Source organism: Triticum urartu, chromosome 5 (genome assembly GCF_003073215.2).
Source record: "Triticum urartu cultivar G1812 chromosome 5, Tu2.1, whole genome shotgun sequence".
In the NCBI taxonomy this organism is placed as follows: domain Eukaryota; kingdom Viridiplantae; phylum Streptophyta; class Magnoliopsida; order Poales; family Poaceae; genus Triticum; species Triticum urartu.
The window spans coordinates 344,065,064-344,085,970 of record NC_053026.1 but is presented as its reverse complement, the minus strand read 5'-3'; the positions used below and the strand labels follow the sequence as shown (position 1 = coordinate 344,085,970).

The following is a 20,907-nucleotide window of genomic DNA, read 5'->3' as shown; positions in this document are numbered from 1 at the left end:
ATTTAACATTTCAAATGTAAATATCAATATTCCATTGTATCTCTAACATAAAAATGTAATTGCACCGTTATACATTTCAAGCCATTTTTTTCATTCATATGGTATATGTTCTTTTTTGGATCTGCTAATGAAAACTACAAAGTCCCGCAGCAACACGCAGGGTATCATCTACTATGCAATAGCGGCCCCAACCCTTGCCCTTTTTCTTTGTATATGCCGTCGTAGTAGATGTCGAAGACAAGGTATGGATTGTTGGTAGGGTTAGAGGAGTCAAAGGAGATGACAAGGGGTAGAGTGTGCATGCATGTCTTTATAGGGTTGAGTGTATCGAAGGAGATGGAAGGAATATAGTGTGTGTGCATGCCTTTGTAGGGTTGAGTGTATGCTCTGAGCATCTGCAATTGTCTTGTGTTCAATAAAAAAATCAAAAAACAAAAAACAAAAAAACAAGCAACCTTGTCAACCTGCTGCGCGGAGAACCACCACGAGAGATCCGGTTCCGTTCATTCGCATATCCACCCCATCTCTTTCGTGCCCGTCTCATCTTCAACAAGTCCCCGAGCCAGCCACGCTAACTTACATGCGGGCCCCACACATATGTATGGTCCCACCTTCATCCAGTAACCCACGCGCGCGTAACGTTTCTCGCCCAACCCCGTCTGTCCGTCTCCCTTCCCCGGAAGACGAATCACGAGCACACGATTCCCCCAATTCTTAACCCTAGAAACAGAGCGCAGGAGGGCCAGCCGCAACCGGGACAAAAGCGGAAACAAGCCAACCCAAGCCTCGATTCCTCCTCCATCGCCGCGGCAGAAGCTCGAGGTCCAGAAGGGAGCGCGAGAAGCTTGCGTGAAGGACTCAGCCATGGCGAGCGCGGATCTGCTGCGGAGGGAGGAGGAGTTCTACGAGTCCCTGTTCGATTCCGCCAAAGGTAGGTTATTTTCGCTCGAAATTGGTGGATCTCGGTGTTAGTTGTGTCCAAAGTTTCCCTAATGTGGTGCTCTTTTCCTGGATTTTTATTCCTGTCAACGCAGGCGATGCCGCTGCCGCCAAGACGCGTGGCCAGATGATTGAGAGGAAGATTGAAGCCTTGGAGGACATGGCAACCAAGGTGAGGAGCCTCGTCGTCGATGAAGTTACTGTACCTTATTTATTTCTTGTCAAGGGAGGTAGAGAGTTATGGTTTTTTCAAGGTTGGAAATACGAGTGTAAACCGTTAAATAATGGTGTTTCTTGTTTGATTCTTGTGAGAAGCGATTGAAATTAACAAAGACTTGCCATATTAGTCTCCTCGGGTGTGAAACCCTTAACTGGGAACAAAAATTTGATCCGTTTTATATGACCTGATACTTTTATGCGTATATATGTGTTTTGATATGAAATTATCCAAGGCTATATGATTAAGCATGTTATGATGGTTTACAATGTTACACAGGTTAGTAACCGGAGGTCTCGCAGATGGTTGAATGATCGCTTGCTGATTGAGCTCGTCCCTCGTCTTCATGTTGAAGAAATCAAAGGCCTCTTTGCCCCTCCGCCATTTGGTGAGCTCCATTGCTGCTCAAATTTGTTACAACATTTTGCAACCTGACCATAGAATGTGATGTTCTAAGTAAATCTGCACTGAGTACTCTAGTTTTCCATTTAAACCTACATGAATTGCATTAGGCGGTTTAGATTTTGTTGGGAAACATCCTTTTCTCTTTAAGGCATGCTCATTTTAACTTTTTATCGGTCGTGTTATGGCGTTAACTAATTTCTTTGTATTCATGAATTCATGATTCATCATGTGAATGATCTGTACTGTTCTTTCCGTGGCATGTTTTCCTCTAAGCGCTTATGTGGATTTTCTCATTTTAGTTGTGCTGCCATTTGGCATAGGCATCAATACATATATTTTTTATGTATTTGTTATGTTTCAAATATCTCATTTGTTGCATTTGACCAATTTTCTGCATGTAGGTGAGGAAGCACCACTGTCAGCATTTTGCAGGACAAGTGTTGGTGAGTGGGATGCCTTCAGGAGCATTGACATGGACGTTGAGGTATGTTAGCATCTGTCATGCCGATGTATGCTGTCCATCACTAGTCTGCAATATATTAAACCCAAATGCAGACTACAGAGACATGTAAAATGTGCCTATCATATTGCCAGTATGTATGCATTGTTAATAGATTCATGACACTTGGCAAGTTTTATATATTTGCAGGCAAGATTTATGCAACGGATGAAACAATCCTCAGCTAAGCAGAAGAATCTTGTGAATGAAGATGAGTCAATTGTGCTGAATGCTTGGCGCCGTATAGATTGCCAAACAAGAGAAGCTATGAAGAGAAACTTCCTACCTGAACTGCTTGAAATATATGAGGTATGACCTTCTGCCTTTTGGTCCTACTTTCTTTAAACCTAGTCCGTTTTGTTTTAACAATGTTACATTATTTGTTTGTTGTTATAATGCTTAGAACATGTGTGGTGTCAAGACTCGGGAGTAAAAATAAAATTGTACTAGTAATATTTTGGTTGTGTAATGCTATGTAGCACATGAAGATAATTCATCTACTCTCCTCTGTTTGGTTTGTAGTTTTCGGAACTCCGAGCGCATATAGATTAAATGAATTATGCAAATGGAATCTGATAATTGTTTTTGTCAAACCGAGTTCAGTAGTGAAAACCAATTCATGCGCTGCTTATATTAGTAAGTTCAAATTATGTACTTCTAATGGGCTTATGTATATGAGTTAGCAGTTTAGCACCATTATTCTGATGAAACAAAGAACATGCTGTTTTAACCAATTTGATTATACTTAGGATTGAGTAGGAAAATATTTGTAAGTGTTGACTGCGTTATGGATCTTACATATGGAGTCCTACTCACTGCTTGTAAGTTCTATCTATATCTGTTTAATACTTGTTGGTCAATAGTGCAGCCAGCTTAGATGCTCTGCAGAAAGTACATACTTGACTATATTATTCTTGAAAAGAAAGTATATACTCGAATATCCATTTCTGAGCCCAGGCTCGTCTGCACCCGCGCTGAAGAAAAAAATCAAAACAAATACTAGGGAAATTCCAATTTTTTTGCATGGTAGATAATTTGATGTGTGAGGTCCGTTCCAATTTTCAGATCATTTGGGCACCTGAGCAGCTCTTGGCAAAAAAGACAAATTTGTGGCCTGTAAAAAAGTTTACTGTTCATGTACTGTTCTGACCTGATCTGTCTTTTTTGCTGAGAGCTACTCAGATGTCCAAATGATCTGAAAATTGGAGCGGACCTCACGTGATAAATTGTCTACCATGCAAAAAAAAAAAGAATTTTTTTGTGAATTATTTTCTGACCGGGTGCAGATGAGCCTGGGCACCGAATCGCTGCACTCGTATATACTTGTCTATATCTGTATTATTTTGCTGCTGTTTAAGATTGCAAAAACCGTGCTCCACTTTTGCAGGAACGGATCAGGGCCTTCATTGAAGACACTACTGATAAAGATGTGCTTGTGTTGAATGTCCAGGACCCATTTCAGAGGTTGCTATTACATGGTGTGTGCGAGGTAAATGTTTTATCCTCAGCTGTGTAAGATCATCAGTTTTCTCGAGGAAAAAGAACCCAATCCATCGATTGCAAGGTTCCCGGTTTGAACCATGGTGTATTTGCATGCAGTTCTATAACGTAACGTCTACGACAACGGGTACTGTGCAAGATGGAAAGCCGTGGAAGACGACAACAATCAAGAAGCGTTCGGGGACGGGTATTGCCCCCATGATCACATTGGTTAGTTTCCTGAGAACAAAGAAGAATGGGTCACACGTTGCCTCGTGAGGACTGGAAGCCCCATATTCTGGCCATGAGCCCATGATCATGCTCCTGGGAGAAGCCAAAGTTGTTTCTTTAGGTTTTGCTTAGGATGTACACAGATGTAAATTAATTACCAATTTACTATGCTTCGTCTAAAGAGGTGACAAGGCATGCAAGTGATGAGTCACTTCGCAGCCAAGCAAGTACTGTACCTGTTTCGCGTTAAACCTTACCTTACTGCCAGCTTACTGGTGGTGGTGCCAAACAATGGTTTTCAACTGACTTCTGATTTACATGGTTCAAATGATGTGTTGAGACCGTGGCCGAAGTTTGCGTGCGATGAGGATATTGTGATCTCTCACCTTCTCTGGTGGGGTGGCAAATGACGCACTGTATCACTTGTCACAACCAGAGAGTTTTGTATTTTTTTCCAGATCCGTTTTTTCCAAAACACTTTATCTCTTGAACCGTGTGTCCAAATCTGAATCATTTTCTTCATTGTGTTTATCACGTTGAAATATTCAAAATTAGATTACATGTTAAAAGGATTTCTTTTCTCAAAAGATACTGGAAACAAAAAAAGAGAACTGATAAAAAGAAACCGAAAAATGAAAGGAACCAGAAACCAAAAAAGAACATGAAACCATAAAAAGAATGAAAATAAAAAAAATAAAAACCAAGAAACACAACCACGCTTCACACGGAAGCACATTTTGCTCCACTTTTTTTGTTTGAGAAGCATATTTTCTTTCACGCAGAAGCATAATTGTGCTTCACGTGATGTACAAATGTACTTTTCACTTTTTGAACAACACAATTTGCACGTCAGACGGAAGCACAACTATGCTTCATACAATGAACAACCATGATTTTCACTCATGTGCTATTCACTTTTTAGAAAGTACTGTTTGTGCTTGAAGTGGGAGCAAAACTATGTTGTTAACTTTTTGAAAAGCACAGTTGTGCTTAACACACTGCAGAGTGCACAACTATTCACTTCTTGGAACAAACATAGTTTATGTAACCACAATTGTGCATTTACATGGTGCGCTTTACGCAGAGAAAAAAAACCAGAAAGTCATATTTTCCCGATAAAAACGTAGGAAAAACATGCAAAACTGAAAAACCCCAAAATTTAAAATAATAATAAAACACGTGCAGAAAAGAAAACTGTGCTCCCGTGGCCAAAGTGTGATACATGACAGCAGCTTGGCACACTCCTAGGCAGCTTGAAGCCCCCAAGATGTGCATCCGAGGGGGCACCCATCGGATAGTTGCTCCCGCATTTGGTCTACGTTGAACGTGGTGCGCGCTTGATAATACCCCCCCCCCCCCCCCTCGACAATGGTAAGACGCTAGTACCCCAAAAGATGCATTTCATAAGTGGACCGACCCATTTAGCCCACATTGTAGGAACATCCATCCAATTTCTTGCTTCAGGTTTTTTTATGTCTTTTTGTTTTCCTTTATTTTACATTTTTCAAATTCATGAATGCTATTTAATTCATGAACAATTATACAGTTCATGAATATTTTCGAAATTCATGGACATTCTTCAAATTCGTGAGCACCTTTTCAATTTTTTCACCCTTTTCAAAATTCTTAAACATGTTTTGTAATTTATAAACATTTATTAAAATTCAATAACATATTTATAAAGTCACCATTTTGGATTTACAATTTTTTAAAATTCAAGAACATTTTTAAAACTTTATTGCAAAATAGCACGTGCATTTAAAAAACATCCCATATTTTAATTCATGATTTTGTTTCCAATATAGAAAATTTAATTGATAAAAGGATCAAAATCTGGCTGCTCTTACGAACATACTCCCTCCGTCCCAAAATATAAGAATATTTTTTACACTACACTAGTGTCCAAAACGCTCTTATATTATGGGACGGAGGGAGTATTATTTTAGACAATTTCAAGAACATATTGGTGAAGGACTCGAAGCCAACGCGGCTGAGCCAGCAGGTGGTGACCGAGCGCTAATGGGCCACAGCTTCTAATTGAGGATCATTGCTGCAATTTTCTCGCTTGAAACCAGTAACATGACGGACGCGTCTATCGGGCTGTTTGGTTTGTGACTAAGAAGCAGTCTGGTTCTAGGCCTTATATTGTCATACTTTGTCACATTTTTGCCACACATTTGTGACTATGGGGTTGTTTGGTTTGTGACAATACAAGGCCTAGAACCAAACAACCCCTATGTCTTTCTTTTAGCGAGAAAGAACGACGCCTCGCCTCGTGTCCATGCAGTTTCTTTTAGTCCATAGATTTTTAAGACAATTTTGAGTCTATAGATAGTTCTCCTTCGCTTCTTGGGAGGACCCATTGTTTTTATTTTATTTTCTAATTTATTTAAATGTTGAACATTCTCTCTCTATATATATATTTATAAAATTATAATTTAAAAATGTTCCTGACATTTAGAAAATATTCACACGTCTAAAAATATGTTTACAGAATATTTTTAAGTGTCCAAGAAAACATAGAATTTGTTTGTGTAATTTGTAGAAAAATGTGTGTACCATTCAAAAAATATCCGTGGCAGTTAAAAACATTCAAAAGATCTTTTTTTTCATGAAATGTAACAATTTTTTCTCACAAATTTCTAAATATGTTTGTGCTACTAAAAAATGTTCATAAAAACTTCAGAAATGTTCGCATGTTTAAAAAAAAATATTAGCAACGTTTTTTAAAATTTCAATGCGTTTTCATTTTTTTTGTAAAAAAAATCCTCAATTTGTGTTTTACAAATGTTAAAACATGTATTCGCATACATTTTTAACGTGTACTTTTTTATAAAAAATAACGATCATGTGGAAAATTCAATCTATATAATAAAAATGTTGAGCTTATTTTCAGAAAAAACCGTCTTGTATTTTAAAATAAAACCCCAAAAGAAAAAACCAAAAGGAAACCTATAGGGAAAAACAGTGAAAAAATAAAGAAGAAAAGCCGGACAAAACCTACCCAAAACCGGACGGAAGTTCCTAAAATGAAGCCACGCTGTAGGGGGGCCTTTCCTTTTTTTTTTGAAAAGAAAAGAAGGAGCTCTCGACTGTGTGTGGTGCACAAAAGCAACTGCGCCCTTTGTCGAAACAAAAAAGCAACTGGGCCGAATGTCGTTGATGGACAATGGACCCAAGTACAGCCGATGTGTTGCTAGAAGAAATACGGCCGATGTGCCGGTACGGCATCTCTCCTTTTTTTTCATTCGATTAATCATCTCTACCTCTCTCTCCTGACAGAGTGAGGAAACGAAAAGGAGGGAAATCCACCGGCCGGCTCCAGTTCTCCGCACCAACCACTCCAAGAAAAGAAGTTCTCCGCACCAACCTTTTCTGTTTTCTGATCTGAGATCCTAAAAGTGTCCCGCTTTCCCTAAAATACTGGAACAACCAGAGTCGTTTCCCATCCAGTTGTGTTGACGCCCAAATCACCGGAAGAAGCAGAAGCATCTCCCATCCACTCGACGTCGTCCGAAGGGTCAGTCGATCAAGAATATGTCTGGGAACCCGGGCGCTGACCCTCGTAATCCCGATACCTTTGTTCCTGCTGAGGATTTGCGCGGTCGGTGGCGGCCTGACCAGACCGATCGATGTGCGCGCGCGCGGCGTGGCCAGCCGCTCTCTAGTAGTACTACAGTAGTAGGAGTATTTACGTGGGACTCGACACGCACGTAGACACACAGTCACGTACAGCGGCGCACGCGCAGGGTCACACAGTGATGGACAGGATTTTCCATTAGTGCGGGCGTCCTATCGTACGGCCGGCATGGGCATGGGGCCGCGGCGAGGCTGCATGTGCGGGGGCCACCCGAGGCAGATTGCATGTGAGCCCTGTCCCCTCCCCCATCTCTACCGCCATGCCCGCCTAGCTCTAGCCATGGATGGAGATAGCTGCTCTGCTCCACCACCCAAAAATTCCATGCTTTCCCGCCACGGGGTAAACGCTTTTCTTTCGAGTTCTACCGGCCGTAAACCTTCCTGGCAAAGGGAGATCTCCCACCGTCGATCGCTCGCTTTTGATCGCTGTCCCATGCTGCTACGGCGAGCTTAGTATACAAAGCAGCCGGCAGGCAGTTTTAAAGGGACAAAGCAGAGAAGAAGAAGAAGAAGGTTGGATGGAGCCTTCTTCGATCGATCCATCCGTCGTGTGACCTTTACTCTATCTATCTATCTAACTAAAGCGTAGCCCACTGCCCCATTTCATTGACATCTTTTTCTTTTCGGATCGTGGTGGAATCATCGGCCGGCCGCCTTTCCAGTGGGACTATATCATTCATGCCCGAGCTCCGACACATGACACGCGGCCTAACGTACGATCCCGCTTGGGTTTAATTTAAGCACCCGTCTTCTTCTTGTGTTTGTGTAAGGCTGATATGTTGTACGCATTCTATGTTTTTAGTTTGTTTTCTTCAACATGAACTGATGGCATGTGATGCCATCAATTGAGATCACACTTCACGGACAGTTCATAACGGAATCTTTTATATCATTCGCCTAATTTCTTGATGGCATTTGACCTTCGCACAATAAGCGTAACGGGTCATCTAGTCATTTGAAAGGATCACCAAAAATCCCATAAGACTAACTAAGTTACACGTTTACACATCCTACCGGAAGAGATATGATACGGAGGACATGTTGATATATACCATTCTCTTTGCCTCGAATTACTTGTCGTAGAAATGAATGCATTTAGGTCATCTTCAACGCTGACCCTTAAATCTCCAACAATCGACTGGACTGTGCTGTCTGAACTACAGAAGTCATCCAACACGGTTCTGTATCGGTCCGTGGCACGGTCTAGACATGTTTTCTTCCATAAATCGGAGACAAACGTAAGGAGGTTCACTAGAGTCCGGACCGACCCAAGCTTGCTTATGACCGCCCTGGCCCACCAAAATCCCTACACCCTCCCGCGTGCGCATCCCTCCCGCGCCAGTTGCCCGCATTCATGTCGCTGTAGAGCGCGTCCGCTCCACATTGAAGATGGCTCAAGACGGACGCGACCTCTCATTGCCTCCACCTTTGAAGTGGCGCGTCGGCGAGGATGCCGCCCGCTGCACGCCCGACTGAATACGCCTCCTCGCCACATTCAAACGCCTCCATTAAATTCACGTGGAAACCGAGAAACCTAATCTAGCCACACGACCGTTCACGAGCAGGCCAACATTAAACGCAATGCCGACCGAGCTCCTCCCGTCCGCCCTCAATTTAAACGAGGCCAGAGGGTGGGCAAGAATCGCACCACTCCGCCGCTCCCCATCTTCTCATCCACCATTTTCTCCACTCTTCCGATGGCATCTGACGAGCAGGAAGAGCAGTTTTTCGGCATCGAAGCCGACTGGGTGGCCCGCCGAGCCTGCGGGATACGAGCGAGGAAGCTCGCTGTTCCACCTCCCTCGCCTAGCCCGACGGAGCCAATTGCCGCCCAAGCCGACACAGCGGGGAGCACGGCGACACGAGCATCGTCGCTCCCACGACGACACCGCGTCGTCCCGCGCCTCCCTTGTCAGTGGCCGCGATTATCGTGTCTGCGACCGCGCCATGCAGGCAGAGACAGAAAACGGTGCGCGGAGATCGACGAGTCAGCGGCCAGCGCGTCCGCGTTCGCCACCATCACCGAGGAGATGTAGAACACGGGAGCCCGCCGCCGCTTGGGTCCCATGAAGGCCACCGCTAAGGCGGCGATGGCGTACACAGAGGTGTCTTGCCCGGTTCTTCTTCAGCGCACACCATCGTCGACCCCGTATGGGCTCCACGGAAGCGGAGGCGCCCCTTCCCCTCCCGCTGAAGCATTAACCGGGGGTTCCACTCCGATGAGAGGTGTGGAAGCGAGGCGTTCTTTGTGCTGAAGCATATAGCTCCGAGGCTCCCGACAGTCAGGTGATCGGGCTGTCGGACATGGGAAGACAAAGGGATCCGCAGACGACCATTTAGATTAGGTATTAATTATATCTTTAGAGCCGGACTAGCATCGCTTAGTTGATGTAAATATAATGAAATATATTGAGTTCTTGTGAAAATCCGGCATTTTTATATGAAATTCGGCCGTGTTTGCATGAATTTTGGCCGATTGATTCAAGTTGTCGTTAAAATGTATGCAACTATGATTAGATGGCCTCCTCTTCATCCATATTCGTAGATTGTTCCCCTTTTGGATGCAGAAATAAATTTATGGGTCGTCCTTAAAGATACCCTTAGAGCTAAAATACATTTAGGTACGCCTATTTCTGTGGGAACTAACGGACGAAGGCACCTCTCTAGTGTCAGTACAGTTCGAATAATTAAGCTGTCCTACTAGTAGGCAGCACTGCGCGTTTTCTTGTTTGTAAACAGTAGCTTCATACGGTGCTGCATGGCAAAAGTAAAACCAAGGACATCCCAAGTTGGATGAACCCAACGGGACGCTTTCCCGATTTCCATGCATATGCCGACGTGGAACAGTCATTTTCCGTCCCTCCGTTCTGTGCAAGTGGGCAAGTCGATCTCTCGCTCGCCTCGGTCAAATCAATCTGGGAAGCCGTTTAATTAGCAAGTTTTGTCGCGCGTGGCGACGATGCACGTGCTACTTGGCTATATGCTCAGAATGTTTTCCGTAACAACATGGGCGCTAGCTAGACGTTGTAGGCACACTTCCACCAGGAGAGCATGACACCCACTGTTGCCTACAGGTCTAAATAGTGTTGGGTCATGTCACTCACTACACCAAATGTTTACCTAATGGTGCTGGAATACTGTTAAATAGGTTCTGTTAATTAAAGGTGTAGCATCCTTTAACTTGGCCTTTCGTACTAATTAAGGGACTTTTCCGATTGAAGAATTTTCACAAGAATTTTAAAGGATTTGAATCCCAAGCAAGAATTTCTATGGAACCAGTGGCGAATCTAGCACGGAAATGAAGGGTAGGCTCAAAGCAAGTTCCTAGGTCTAATTAGCAATGTATTGCAATTATTGGATGTAAAACACCTTGGTATAAATGGCAAGTATAGTATATTTAGTTGAAATAAGATTTTTGGAGGGTAGGCTTCAGCCTATTGAAGCCCTCCTGATAGAATCGCCACTGTATGGAACTATGGAAGTGCTATGGAGACTATAGGGTTGGAGTATGTTTTCTTGAGCGAAAAGGAGTACGTAACATAGTACGTAACATGTAAAATACACAGGAGCTCCTGGGTGCTCCACACCATGTATGAATATTAAATAAAAAATTATTAGAAAAAAAACCATAGAATCTTGGAGTATCAAACTTGGGTGCCCATACTACACCCATGTAAAGTTTCGTGAAAAAATATCAAAAAATGTATCCGTTGCGATGTAAATACAGTCCGACCTATGAACCATCCAAACAATATTTTTTTCTCTATACATAGGAACTTTTTGTATTTTTACTGAGAATTCTTTTCCTGGTATTTTCTTTTACAAAATTTCACACGAGGGTAGATTGGACACCCAAGTTTGATATCCCAGAATTCCACTTTTTTTTTAATTTTCCTGGTTTGTTTTTGAAGCATCTGAGTGCTTCCAATCCTCTACATACAACCTGTTTGGATGACGGTTCAATAACATCCTATATACATATATATATATAAAAATATATATATATATATATATATCTTTGTTTTCACCAACCATGATTTTTTTTCTTCTAAAATTTGATATGGGAGTTTGATACTTAAACTTTAGTAAATATAGAGATCCGTGCCTTGTAAGGATGTAGAGGCCGATGATGATCTTCCTTTTACAAAAAGAAAGCCTTAAGGCGAAAGTCTAAGGGCTACGTGTGTGTGTGTGGGGGGGGGGGGGGGGGGCTGCTTACTTGTATACTCTCCTCATACCAATGAATAAGGCGTGCACGCTTTTTAAAATTTAATTTTCATCATAAACTTAAAAATTATACAACCGGAAAAAATATGAATTAGACTGTACAATTTTTATCACATATAATTCACATTTGTTTTGTCTGATTTATGGGTAAAGTTAAATTTTAGGATACGTGCCCGCCTTGTTTATGGAAATGGAGGGAGTACGAGCAAAATTCATATGCATGGATATCGATAATCAATTCTAACGGTCAGACCATCGAGCTTGCCCTCGATCGATATAAAAAATCGACGACGTGAGATTATTACCAAACCCGGGGAGGTGCAATTGGCTGGTTGTACATGTACTAAGTTAGACCAGTGCATGTCAGCATCTTGACCATGTTAGTATTTCGAGTAGTACCAGTTTTCTTGTGCAGGGAGATTCTTGTGGTCGCCACACATGGATGTGACGTCTGACCTATCTATCTTGCATGCCATTTGATACAGTATTTTTTCGACCATGCAACCACACATGCGGTGTCAGGGATTGACGGATGGAATAAACGTAGGCCATCTGTAGACGGGGCACTGGATCGTGCAGTTGGAGACGTAGCATAAGCTAATCGGAAAAGATTCAAGGCAAACTTGCTGCTTGTGGCGAGGCAGCAGGCATCGTCGTTTCTAAATGGCATTTCCACTTGCCACTTCGATGTTTGTCAGTGGAGTGTCAATTCCCCAACAACCAAGCTGCTCACTGTCTATGGCTAGGTGATGAGCCCTAGGAGGCTAGGACGGCCACCCTTGTACAAATGTCGCAGGGGCTATAGACAAAGAGAGAGGACAAGGACGAAAACAATGTTTTTCTTTGCTTCCCTCTCTCATGAGCAGAGCCTTTTTAGCCTCAGAAAATAAAAGGCATTTTTGTTTGCATTATACTAGTATTATAGTACTTGCGAGCGAACGAGAAAAAAAACTTGCAACCGGGGAAAAAGGGCAAAAAAAGGATGGTGAGGAGGAGAGTGGCATGCACGATGGCGGGAAGATGTTTAGCTTTAGGCGCAGGGTCGAAACAGCGTGCCCCGCCGAGAAGAGTCACGCCATTGTGATGTGAGCATGAGCACGCACTTTTACAGCCCTTGTTTGGCGGGTACTTAGAGCCGCCGATCCAGTTCGACGCGCACTTTGTCCGTTTGAGTTGGCCATCAGTAAATTTGACAATTTTAATCTGTGGATGAAATTATTTCACAAAATGAACTGTTTTAAAAAGAATTTTACTTAATTGACTTTTTGAGTAACGTCCGACACAGAGGCGCCACACTACATTGTGCAACGCCTGATAGATAGACGCTACACGTCTGGCCAGCGTCGCATCCGGACTGCTTAAAAATTACTAAGTCAATATGCAGCGCCTGAGAGTAGGCGCCACACTATACAGTGCAGCGCCTAGCCTCTAGGCGTTGCACTAGTGGTTGCCTACAAAATGAAGCAACCACTAGTGCAACGCATAAAGGCTAGGTGCTCCACTGTATGGTGGGGCGCCTAGCTCTCAGGCGCTGCACACTGACTTAGTAATTTTTGGATCATACAGGTGCGACGCTGGCTAGGCGTGCAGCGCCTGTCAGTCGGGCGCAGCACAGTGTAGTGTGGCGCCTTCGTGTCGGGCGCCACTAAAAAGATCAGTGAGTGAATTTTTTTAGGGACAGTTCATTTTATGAAATGATTTCGTTCATAGGTTAAAATTGTCAAATTTGGATTGGCCACCCGCTCGTCGGGCATCCTCTTTTGGGTTTAGGTTGGCAGTGTGTCTAATACGCAGACCCATTTTGCCCTCGTGGCTGGCTTGCCGTGGTTTTTCAAACATAAATCAAACAAAATACAAACATTTTATCTAGTTTCACAAGCGAACAAATATATCATAGTTCATGTGCTAAATAAATATATTATAATTTACAAGTCTCGGTTGCATTAAAAAGATACATCTATTGGTTGTCAACCTGGGCCCACATATACTCAACAAAATCATTTTGCAGTTGAATATGAGTTTTTCAATCATGCATTTGATGATGGAAATTGAGTGAACTGTGCAAACGTTGCCGCCCATCCATGGTCAGGCACAACATTGTCACCCTAAAACTGAAACCTTGGTCGTACATACGTTCCGGACACTCATCCTCTACGATCATATAGTGCATGATCACACAAGCAATCATCACCTCTCATAACTTCTTGGTGCTCCAAGTTCTAGCACGATACCAAACGATGCCCCATCGAGATTGCTGAATACCAAAGACACGCTCCACATCCTTCCTAGCACTCTCTTGCTTTTGTGCAAATCTCCTCTTCTCTCCTACAGGGTTGGAGATTATCTTCACAAGAGCAGTCCATTGAGAATAGGTGTCGTCAACTAGGTAGTATTCTTTATTGTAGTTGTGGCCGTTGATGTTAACATTCACCGTCGGGCAGTTGCCTTCGGCAAGACTTGCAAACATCAAAGAGCGTTGAAGCATGTTGATATCATTGTGAGATCCAGCCATGCCGAAGAAAGAGTGCCAAATTCAGATATCTTGTGAAACCACGGCCTCGAGTATGAAGGTGCAAGCTTTGACATGGCCATATATTGTCCGTGCCAAGCAGAAGGGCAATTCTTTCACACACCTAGTGCATACAGAATATGCTACTTCCTCCGTCTAGGTGTATAAGTCATCTTTTTTTAGGTTGTGCACCGCGAGCAAGGTCGAGGGGAAAACGAGAAAACTTGATAATTTTTTTTGCTAATTAATAGTAGCATTGCATGCAATGAGCTAACCACTGCATGTCATATTTGGTAGTCTCAAGTCATTGAAAGCATGCATGACTCACATCTTTTATTGGTTGATAAGTCACGAAACAAGAAACAAGGAGGGAGTTAATGTACCGTGCCTAAGTGTTTTGGGACTATTTTGTTTTCGTGAGGTGACTTACGCACCTAGACGGAGGGAGTACCAAACATACTTGGGAAGCCCCTGCTGGCATTCATCGCCAACAAGCGGGTTGTATCTTCAGCATTTGACTCTTTCAAGTACTCAGCGCCAAACACTGCAATCACAACCTTGTAGAACTTGTACATGGAGTCTAGTCACGTAGTCTCGTTCATACGGACGTACTCATCAATGAGATCATCGGGAACTTTGTATGCAAGCATCCGGATAGCTGCAATGCATTTTTGATAAGAGGAGAACCCAATCCTTCCAAGGGCATTTGTAACACCCCTGTGTAATGATGCTACAGTAACCCTTGGGGTTAAGTTAATCATTTAGCTAAAACAAGTGTTTGGTCATCCTTGGTTCTCTCTCATTTCAAATTTCAGTTAAATTCAATTTCAAATTAAGAGTGAAATTCAAAAATGCTCAAACATGAAAACTAAAATGTTCATCGTATGACAAATATTTATTTGTTAATATTGGTGGTGAACCAACCTTTTTATAAGGTGTTTAACTGCCCTAAACTAAATAAAATAGTGGCCTAATCGATAATTTAATTGCCTTTCTAATTTGTAAAAATACTAAACTATTTTACTTAAATGTTCAACTTAATATGGCAGTAGCCTAAATTATACTAGTATTTTAGGTGTAAGTTTTATAATCTATAAAACAATTTTGGTTTGGAAAAGTTTTGGAAATCAGAAAAGTTTTTAAAGAAAAGCAAAAGCTAAATTAAATAAGGGGAAAAGGAAAATTATCCACTGCCCCCTAGGGCCAAGCCCACCTGGGCCGGCCCAACGCCCCCTCACCCAGGCCAGCCCACTCGTTCTCCCCGCTCCTGTTCCTCCTCCCCCTGTTCAATCGACCGAGGGCGCGCGCCCGCGCGTCGCCGCCGGACCACCTCGCCGGCTCCGGCGAGGGGATAAGGCCCCGCGCCTCCCCTCCGGCTCCTCGAGTCCTCCCCCACCTACCTCCACCCACTCCCGGAACCCCCTCGCCCTCTCCGCATGCGCGTTGCCTCTCCGCCTCTCCCATTCCCCACCGCATCCAAGCACCGTCGTGGCCCCGCCGCCGTAATGCACGCGGTCCCCGACACCGCCTTGCCTCGCCTTCGCGCCAAGAAGGACCGCCTCGACCTCCTCTTCCTCCCCGATGAATCACCTGAGCAGGAGCGCCTCTGCATCGTCCCCTACGTCGCCGTCTTCCTCCTCTGCTCTGACGAGCGCCGGCGTCGAATTCGGCCACCTCGTGCCTCCCCCGAGCCCACTAAGCACATCTGCAGGCTCACTGTGAGCTACACTCCTTTCCCCCCTCTCTTTTGCTCCCGTACGCGCCCGGAGTGGCTGGACCCACCATGGCCGAGCCGAGCTCCGCCGTTGAGCTCATTGTCGTCGCCCTGATGCTCCTCGCGCCACGCTAACACCACCACCGAGCTCCTGGAGCTCCTAGCTGCTCAACGCTCCCCTCCGCCACCCTTGCCGTTGAAAGGATCGATATGGTTGACTAGAGGGGGGGGGGGGTGAATAGGCAACCGACAATTTTTAGCTTTCATTTACCAAATTAAAGTTTGCATCAAAGTAGGTTGTCTAGATGTGCAACTAGGTGAGCAACCTATATGATGCAACAACACCAAGCACACAAACAAGCACGGGAAGTAACACTAATAAGCTTGCACAAGTAAAGGTGCAAGATAACCAAGAGTGGAGCCAGTGAAGACGAGGATGTGTTACCGAAGTTCCTTCCTTTTGAGGGGAAGTACGTCTCCGTTGGAGCGGTGTGGAGGCACAATGCTCCCCAATAAGCCACTAGGGCCACCGTATTCTCCTCACACCCTCACACAATGCGAGATGCCGTGATGCCACTATTGGTGCCCTTGGAGGCGGCGACCGGACCTTTACAAACAAGGCTGGGGCAATCTCCACAACTTAATCGGAGGCTCCCAACAACACCACGAAGCTTCACCACAATGGTCTATGGCTCCGAGGTGACCTCAACCGTTTAGGGTGCTCAAACACCCAAGAGTAACAAGATCCGCTAGGGATTGGTGGGGGAATCAAATTTCTCTTGGTGGAAGTGTAGATCGGGGCCTTCTCAACCAATCCCGAGAAAATCAACAAGTTTGATTGGCTAGGGAGAGAGATCGGGCGAAAATGGAGCTTGGAGCATTAATGGGGCTTTTGGCGGAAGAGGTAGGTCAACGAAGAAGACGAGAACCCCTTTTGTAGAAGGGGATCCCATCCAACCGTTACCCCCAAAACAGCCACGCAGAGGGCGGTACTACCGCAAGGGGCAGCGGTACTACCGCTCCGCCATGCGGTACTACCGTGCGGTACAGGAGCCGAGCCCAGTTCGGTACTGTCGCGCTGGTAGGGCGGTACTATCGCTCTCGAGCGGTACTACCGCTTCTACTACCGCTGCAAGTACCGCACAACCCAACATGAGAGGCGAACCCCTCGAGTCGACGCAGAAGGAGCCCAGTACCGTAGCGGTACTGCGGCTGAGACCCACAAGCAGTACTACCGCGGTACTACCGCTTGGACCCAAAACCACACATTGAGAGGGGAAGGAGCACTCCATTGAAGCAGAACGGCTCAGAGGGTGAGGAAAGAATGTGTACATGTTGATTCCACCCAAGCCTTACCAAAGCGGACCCCCTCTTGATAGTACGGTGACTCCTACACCAAACAAGAAACGAAAGGGCTACACCGTATTAAATAACACTCCGAGGGGAAAGAAATCGTCTCGTGCCAAAGGATGAATCTCTGAAATGCTCAAAGCACACGATTAGTCCGCAAGCATGTTGTCATCAATCACCAAAACTACATCGAGAGAGATATGCCTTAACAATCTCCCCCTTTTTGGTGGATTGATGACAACCAGGGATTTGCACATAGATAAGACAAGAAAGTAAAGATACTTAGAACTAAAAAATATAGACGGGCTCCCCCTGAATGTGTGCACCTAGTTAGAGTGCCTTTGGAATGCAAGACACACACATTAGGATCAACACTCCCCATATATTTTATAGTCCAACAACCTAAGCATAGGATACATGAGAGCAGGGTATATAACAGGATAAGCATGCAACTCATAAGGTACCAAAGTACTAGATAGACATAGATAAAGAAGATAAAGATATGGTAGCATATGTCTCACACCATATGTCTGGAACTTAGGTCTCACTGGCACAAAACCAAACAAAGCAAACGACGAGAAAACACAACGACACCACAAACCACAAAGACACACTCGCAACACGGCAACGGCAACAACACAAATCCCTAAACTCTCTCCCCCTTTGGCATCGAGACACCAAAAGGGCAAAGAGCGTTGCTACGGCTCCAGGTGATAGCAAGCTGAGGATCTCGAACATCGCATCCCAGCGGGATCGTCTGCACCGCCATCATTGGTCGGAAACTGCTCTGTGTCTGAGTCGGTCCACTGGCAATACTACTGAACCCACTCCTCCTCATCAGTGATCCTCTCCTCAGATCCGCTGTTAATAGTGGCACCCAACTGACGCATGAGCTCCTTGTGATGTCTGCGGGCCTTTTTCTCAGAGACACGAGACATGTACTGGCCATGAGACTCCATGCAGAAAAGTTTCTTCGTCTTGCGCTTAATCCTCTTAGCCCATGAGGACTCCACACCAGAGGGCTCATAGTCATCATCCTTGTCGGCCTCAGCCTCGTCCTCGGTCTCCATGTCAGCCTCAGAAGGTGGATCACCAGATCGAGGGGCATGGGTGCCCCAGTTGTCCTTCTTCCTCAGACACTTGATATCATGAGAAATCAACTCTTCAGTTTCCAGCGCAGTCCTGGGATAGTGATGTGCATAGGCCTTCTCAATGAGCAGCATGATTAAAGGACCATAGATCGGGCACTTGCGCTCAGAAATGGCAGAAAGAAGTTCAGACCACATAACATGAGAAATGTCCAGGGACTCTCCAGTGTTTGCTTCCTTCTCATCCTGGCAGAAGAGAAGCATGTCCACGAGATAGGAGTAGACCATATCCAGATTCCCAATGCGAGGGAAAAGAGTCTCTCGGAAGACACGATGAAGGATGTCCAGATATGTAGACAGCTCATAGGTTACCTTCTTTATCTTGGGGTTAACCTTCTTAGAACAGTAGGGCTAGAGGGTTTGCTTGTGAGTGGAGGTGACATTGCGGTGAGGACGGAAGCCGATTGAATTCTCAAGCCCGAGATCTTCCACCCCAAGTAACTCCATGAAGGCCTTCCGCTTGACAGTGAGCAACTTTCCATTCGTCATCCAAGTCAGAGTCCTTTCTGCATTAGTTCCAAGATGGACAGTGGCATAGAATTGACATATCAAATTGGCATCAAAGTCCTTGTTGAACTGCATGATTCTGAGAATGTTCAACTGAGTGCACATCTGAAGGGCATCGCCAAAGTACTTAGGGTCCTTTTCCATAGGATCGGTGTCGATGGAACAAACATCACAAAGTGATTCTTCTTAGCCTTGATCACATCAAAGAAGATGGCGAACTGAAAGCGGTTCCAGAACGGGCGGTTGACCAAAGTGGGATCTTGGTCTTCCTCATAGGGGTTGCGGCGACGCTTTGCCCAAAATTCCTTGCCAGTCATCTCAGACACAGTCTTTCCCTTGGCTTGCTTGCTGATCTCTTCGTGAGCTGAGGCGGCGGTGGAGCACTTGAGGTAGCACCCGCTGGCGGTGGTGGAGCACTAGAGGAACCACCTGCTGACTCAGATGTGCGGTAGCGCTTTGACGTTGCACGACCGGGATTGACACGGCGGACCTGCTGCTCAGGATGATCATCAACTGGAACCAAACACACGAGCAGAAAAAACAACACGAAGGAAAGAGCATAAGCCACCAAACAAAACAACACAAGGATCAAAACGTGGTAGGAAAAGATGGAACTGGGCATGTAGCGGTAGTACCGCGACCCAACCGCGGCAGTACCGCTTGCGCGGTAGTACCGCTCAAGGAGGGCGGTAGTACCGCTCAAGACGGGGGACGGCGGTTCCCTTACTGCCGTGGACAGATCCGGCACTACCGGAGATGCCAAATTCAAAAATAAGCCTACCAAACTTCAATCCAAAGGGCCTAGAAGTCATCTCCATCCTACTCAAGCCTCGACTTAGCCAAAAGACGAGTAAAACAATGCCTATTGCCCCTAAAAACTAGATGCAAGATCTAGGCAAAGAGAGAACGGGATCGGGGGCAATACCGGCATCCATGGCTAGAGGACGTGATGGGGATCGACTCCACCGGAGGAAATGGAGAGGGATGGCACAAAACGGCGGCCGACGAGGCCTTCCTACGGTGAGGCGTCGCTGGAGCGACGAAGAAGACGAGCGAGTGGGGGCGAACGGGTATGGGGGAGAAAACAACTCCCCCTGCCCTGACATAACCCCCACTGCCCGCCCCGCAGCGGTAGTACCGCTAGGGTGGGCGGTAGTACCGCTTGATGCTTGTCAGCAGTAGTACCGTGCATGCCGCGGTAGTATCGCTCTGCCGCAAAGAGGACTGGCCAAAAGGCTTAACTCAAGAAAAAGAAACCGAAACAAAAGCAAGAACAAACACACACACAAAACCGACAAAAACAAACCTCTCCAAAGAGAGGGCGGTGGCCGAGGCCACCTATGTTTGAGTTCAGAGGTATGGCGCCGCGAAGATTTTAACCTTGGGCCCATGACCAACACTTTGAAGCACAAGTACCATCAAAAATGGCTAATGTGAAAGAGTTTGATTAATTTATGCATTATGGGGGGAGGGAAAGTTCATTGAGAGAACAACACTCCCCCTATGTCCATGCCTACACCTAAACTAGACAACAAGTTGAGTGTGGTGGGGTGTGCAAAGGTTCAAGTCACATTGCTCGAATCAATGATATTTAGCTCATGCCTTAACTCGCAAAATCTTGCTTCAACCAAAGGCTTCGTGAAAATATCTGCAAGGTTATCATGAGTGTTGACATAGTTGAGCTCGATCTCCCCTCGCCTAATATGATCCCGGATGAAGTGATACCGAATCTCAATATGCTTCGTCTTGAAGTGTTGCACCGGGTTGAGAGAGATCTTGATAGCACTTTCATTGTCACACCAAAGAGGCACTTTGTCACAAATGACACCGTAATCCTTTAAAGTTTGCCTCATCCATAGAAGTTGTGCACAACAACTACCGGTAGCCACATACTCCGCTTCCGTGGATGAGAGAGACACGCAACTTTGCTTCTTGGAAGACCAACTCACCAAAGAGCAACCAAGAAATTGGCACCCTCCGAAAGTGGACTTCCTATCCACTTTGTCTCCCGCCCAATCTGAGTCCGAATAACCTACAAGCTTG

General features: G+C 45.1%; 1 protein-coding gene across 1 annotated transcript; it reads left to right on the top strand.

Moving 5' to 3' along the window:
* The first annotated feature begins 642 nt into the window (after positions 1-642).
* Positions 643-4,098, top strand: LOC125508929. The gene is made up of 7 exons (XM_048673738.1): positions 643-931; positions 1,035-1,111; positions 1,436-1,544; positions 1,963-2,045; positions 2,211-2,369; positions 3,448-3,549; positions 3,660-4,098. Exons 1-7 carry the CDS (start codon positions 865-867, stop codon positions 3,816-3,818), a joined length of 756 nt encoding a protein of 251 aa, XP_048529695.1. The 5' UTR covers positions 643-864; the 3' UTR covers positions 3,819-4,098.
* Positions 4,099-20,907: the final 16,809 nt, after the last annotated feature.

Coding starts and splice junctions, on each gene's coding strand:
- LOC125508929 (XM_048673738.1), top strand. CDS start 865: ATGGCGAGCGCGGATCTGCTGCGGAGGGAGGAGGAGTTCTACGAGTCC. Junction 1,112..1,435: donor TGGAGGACATGGCAACCAAG/GTGAGGAGCCTC, acceptor AATGTTACACAG/GTTAGTAACCGGAGGTCTCG. Junction 2,370..3,447: donor AACTGCTTGAAATATATGAG/GTATGACCTTCT, acceptor CCACTTTTGCAG/GAACGGATCAGGGCCTTCAT.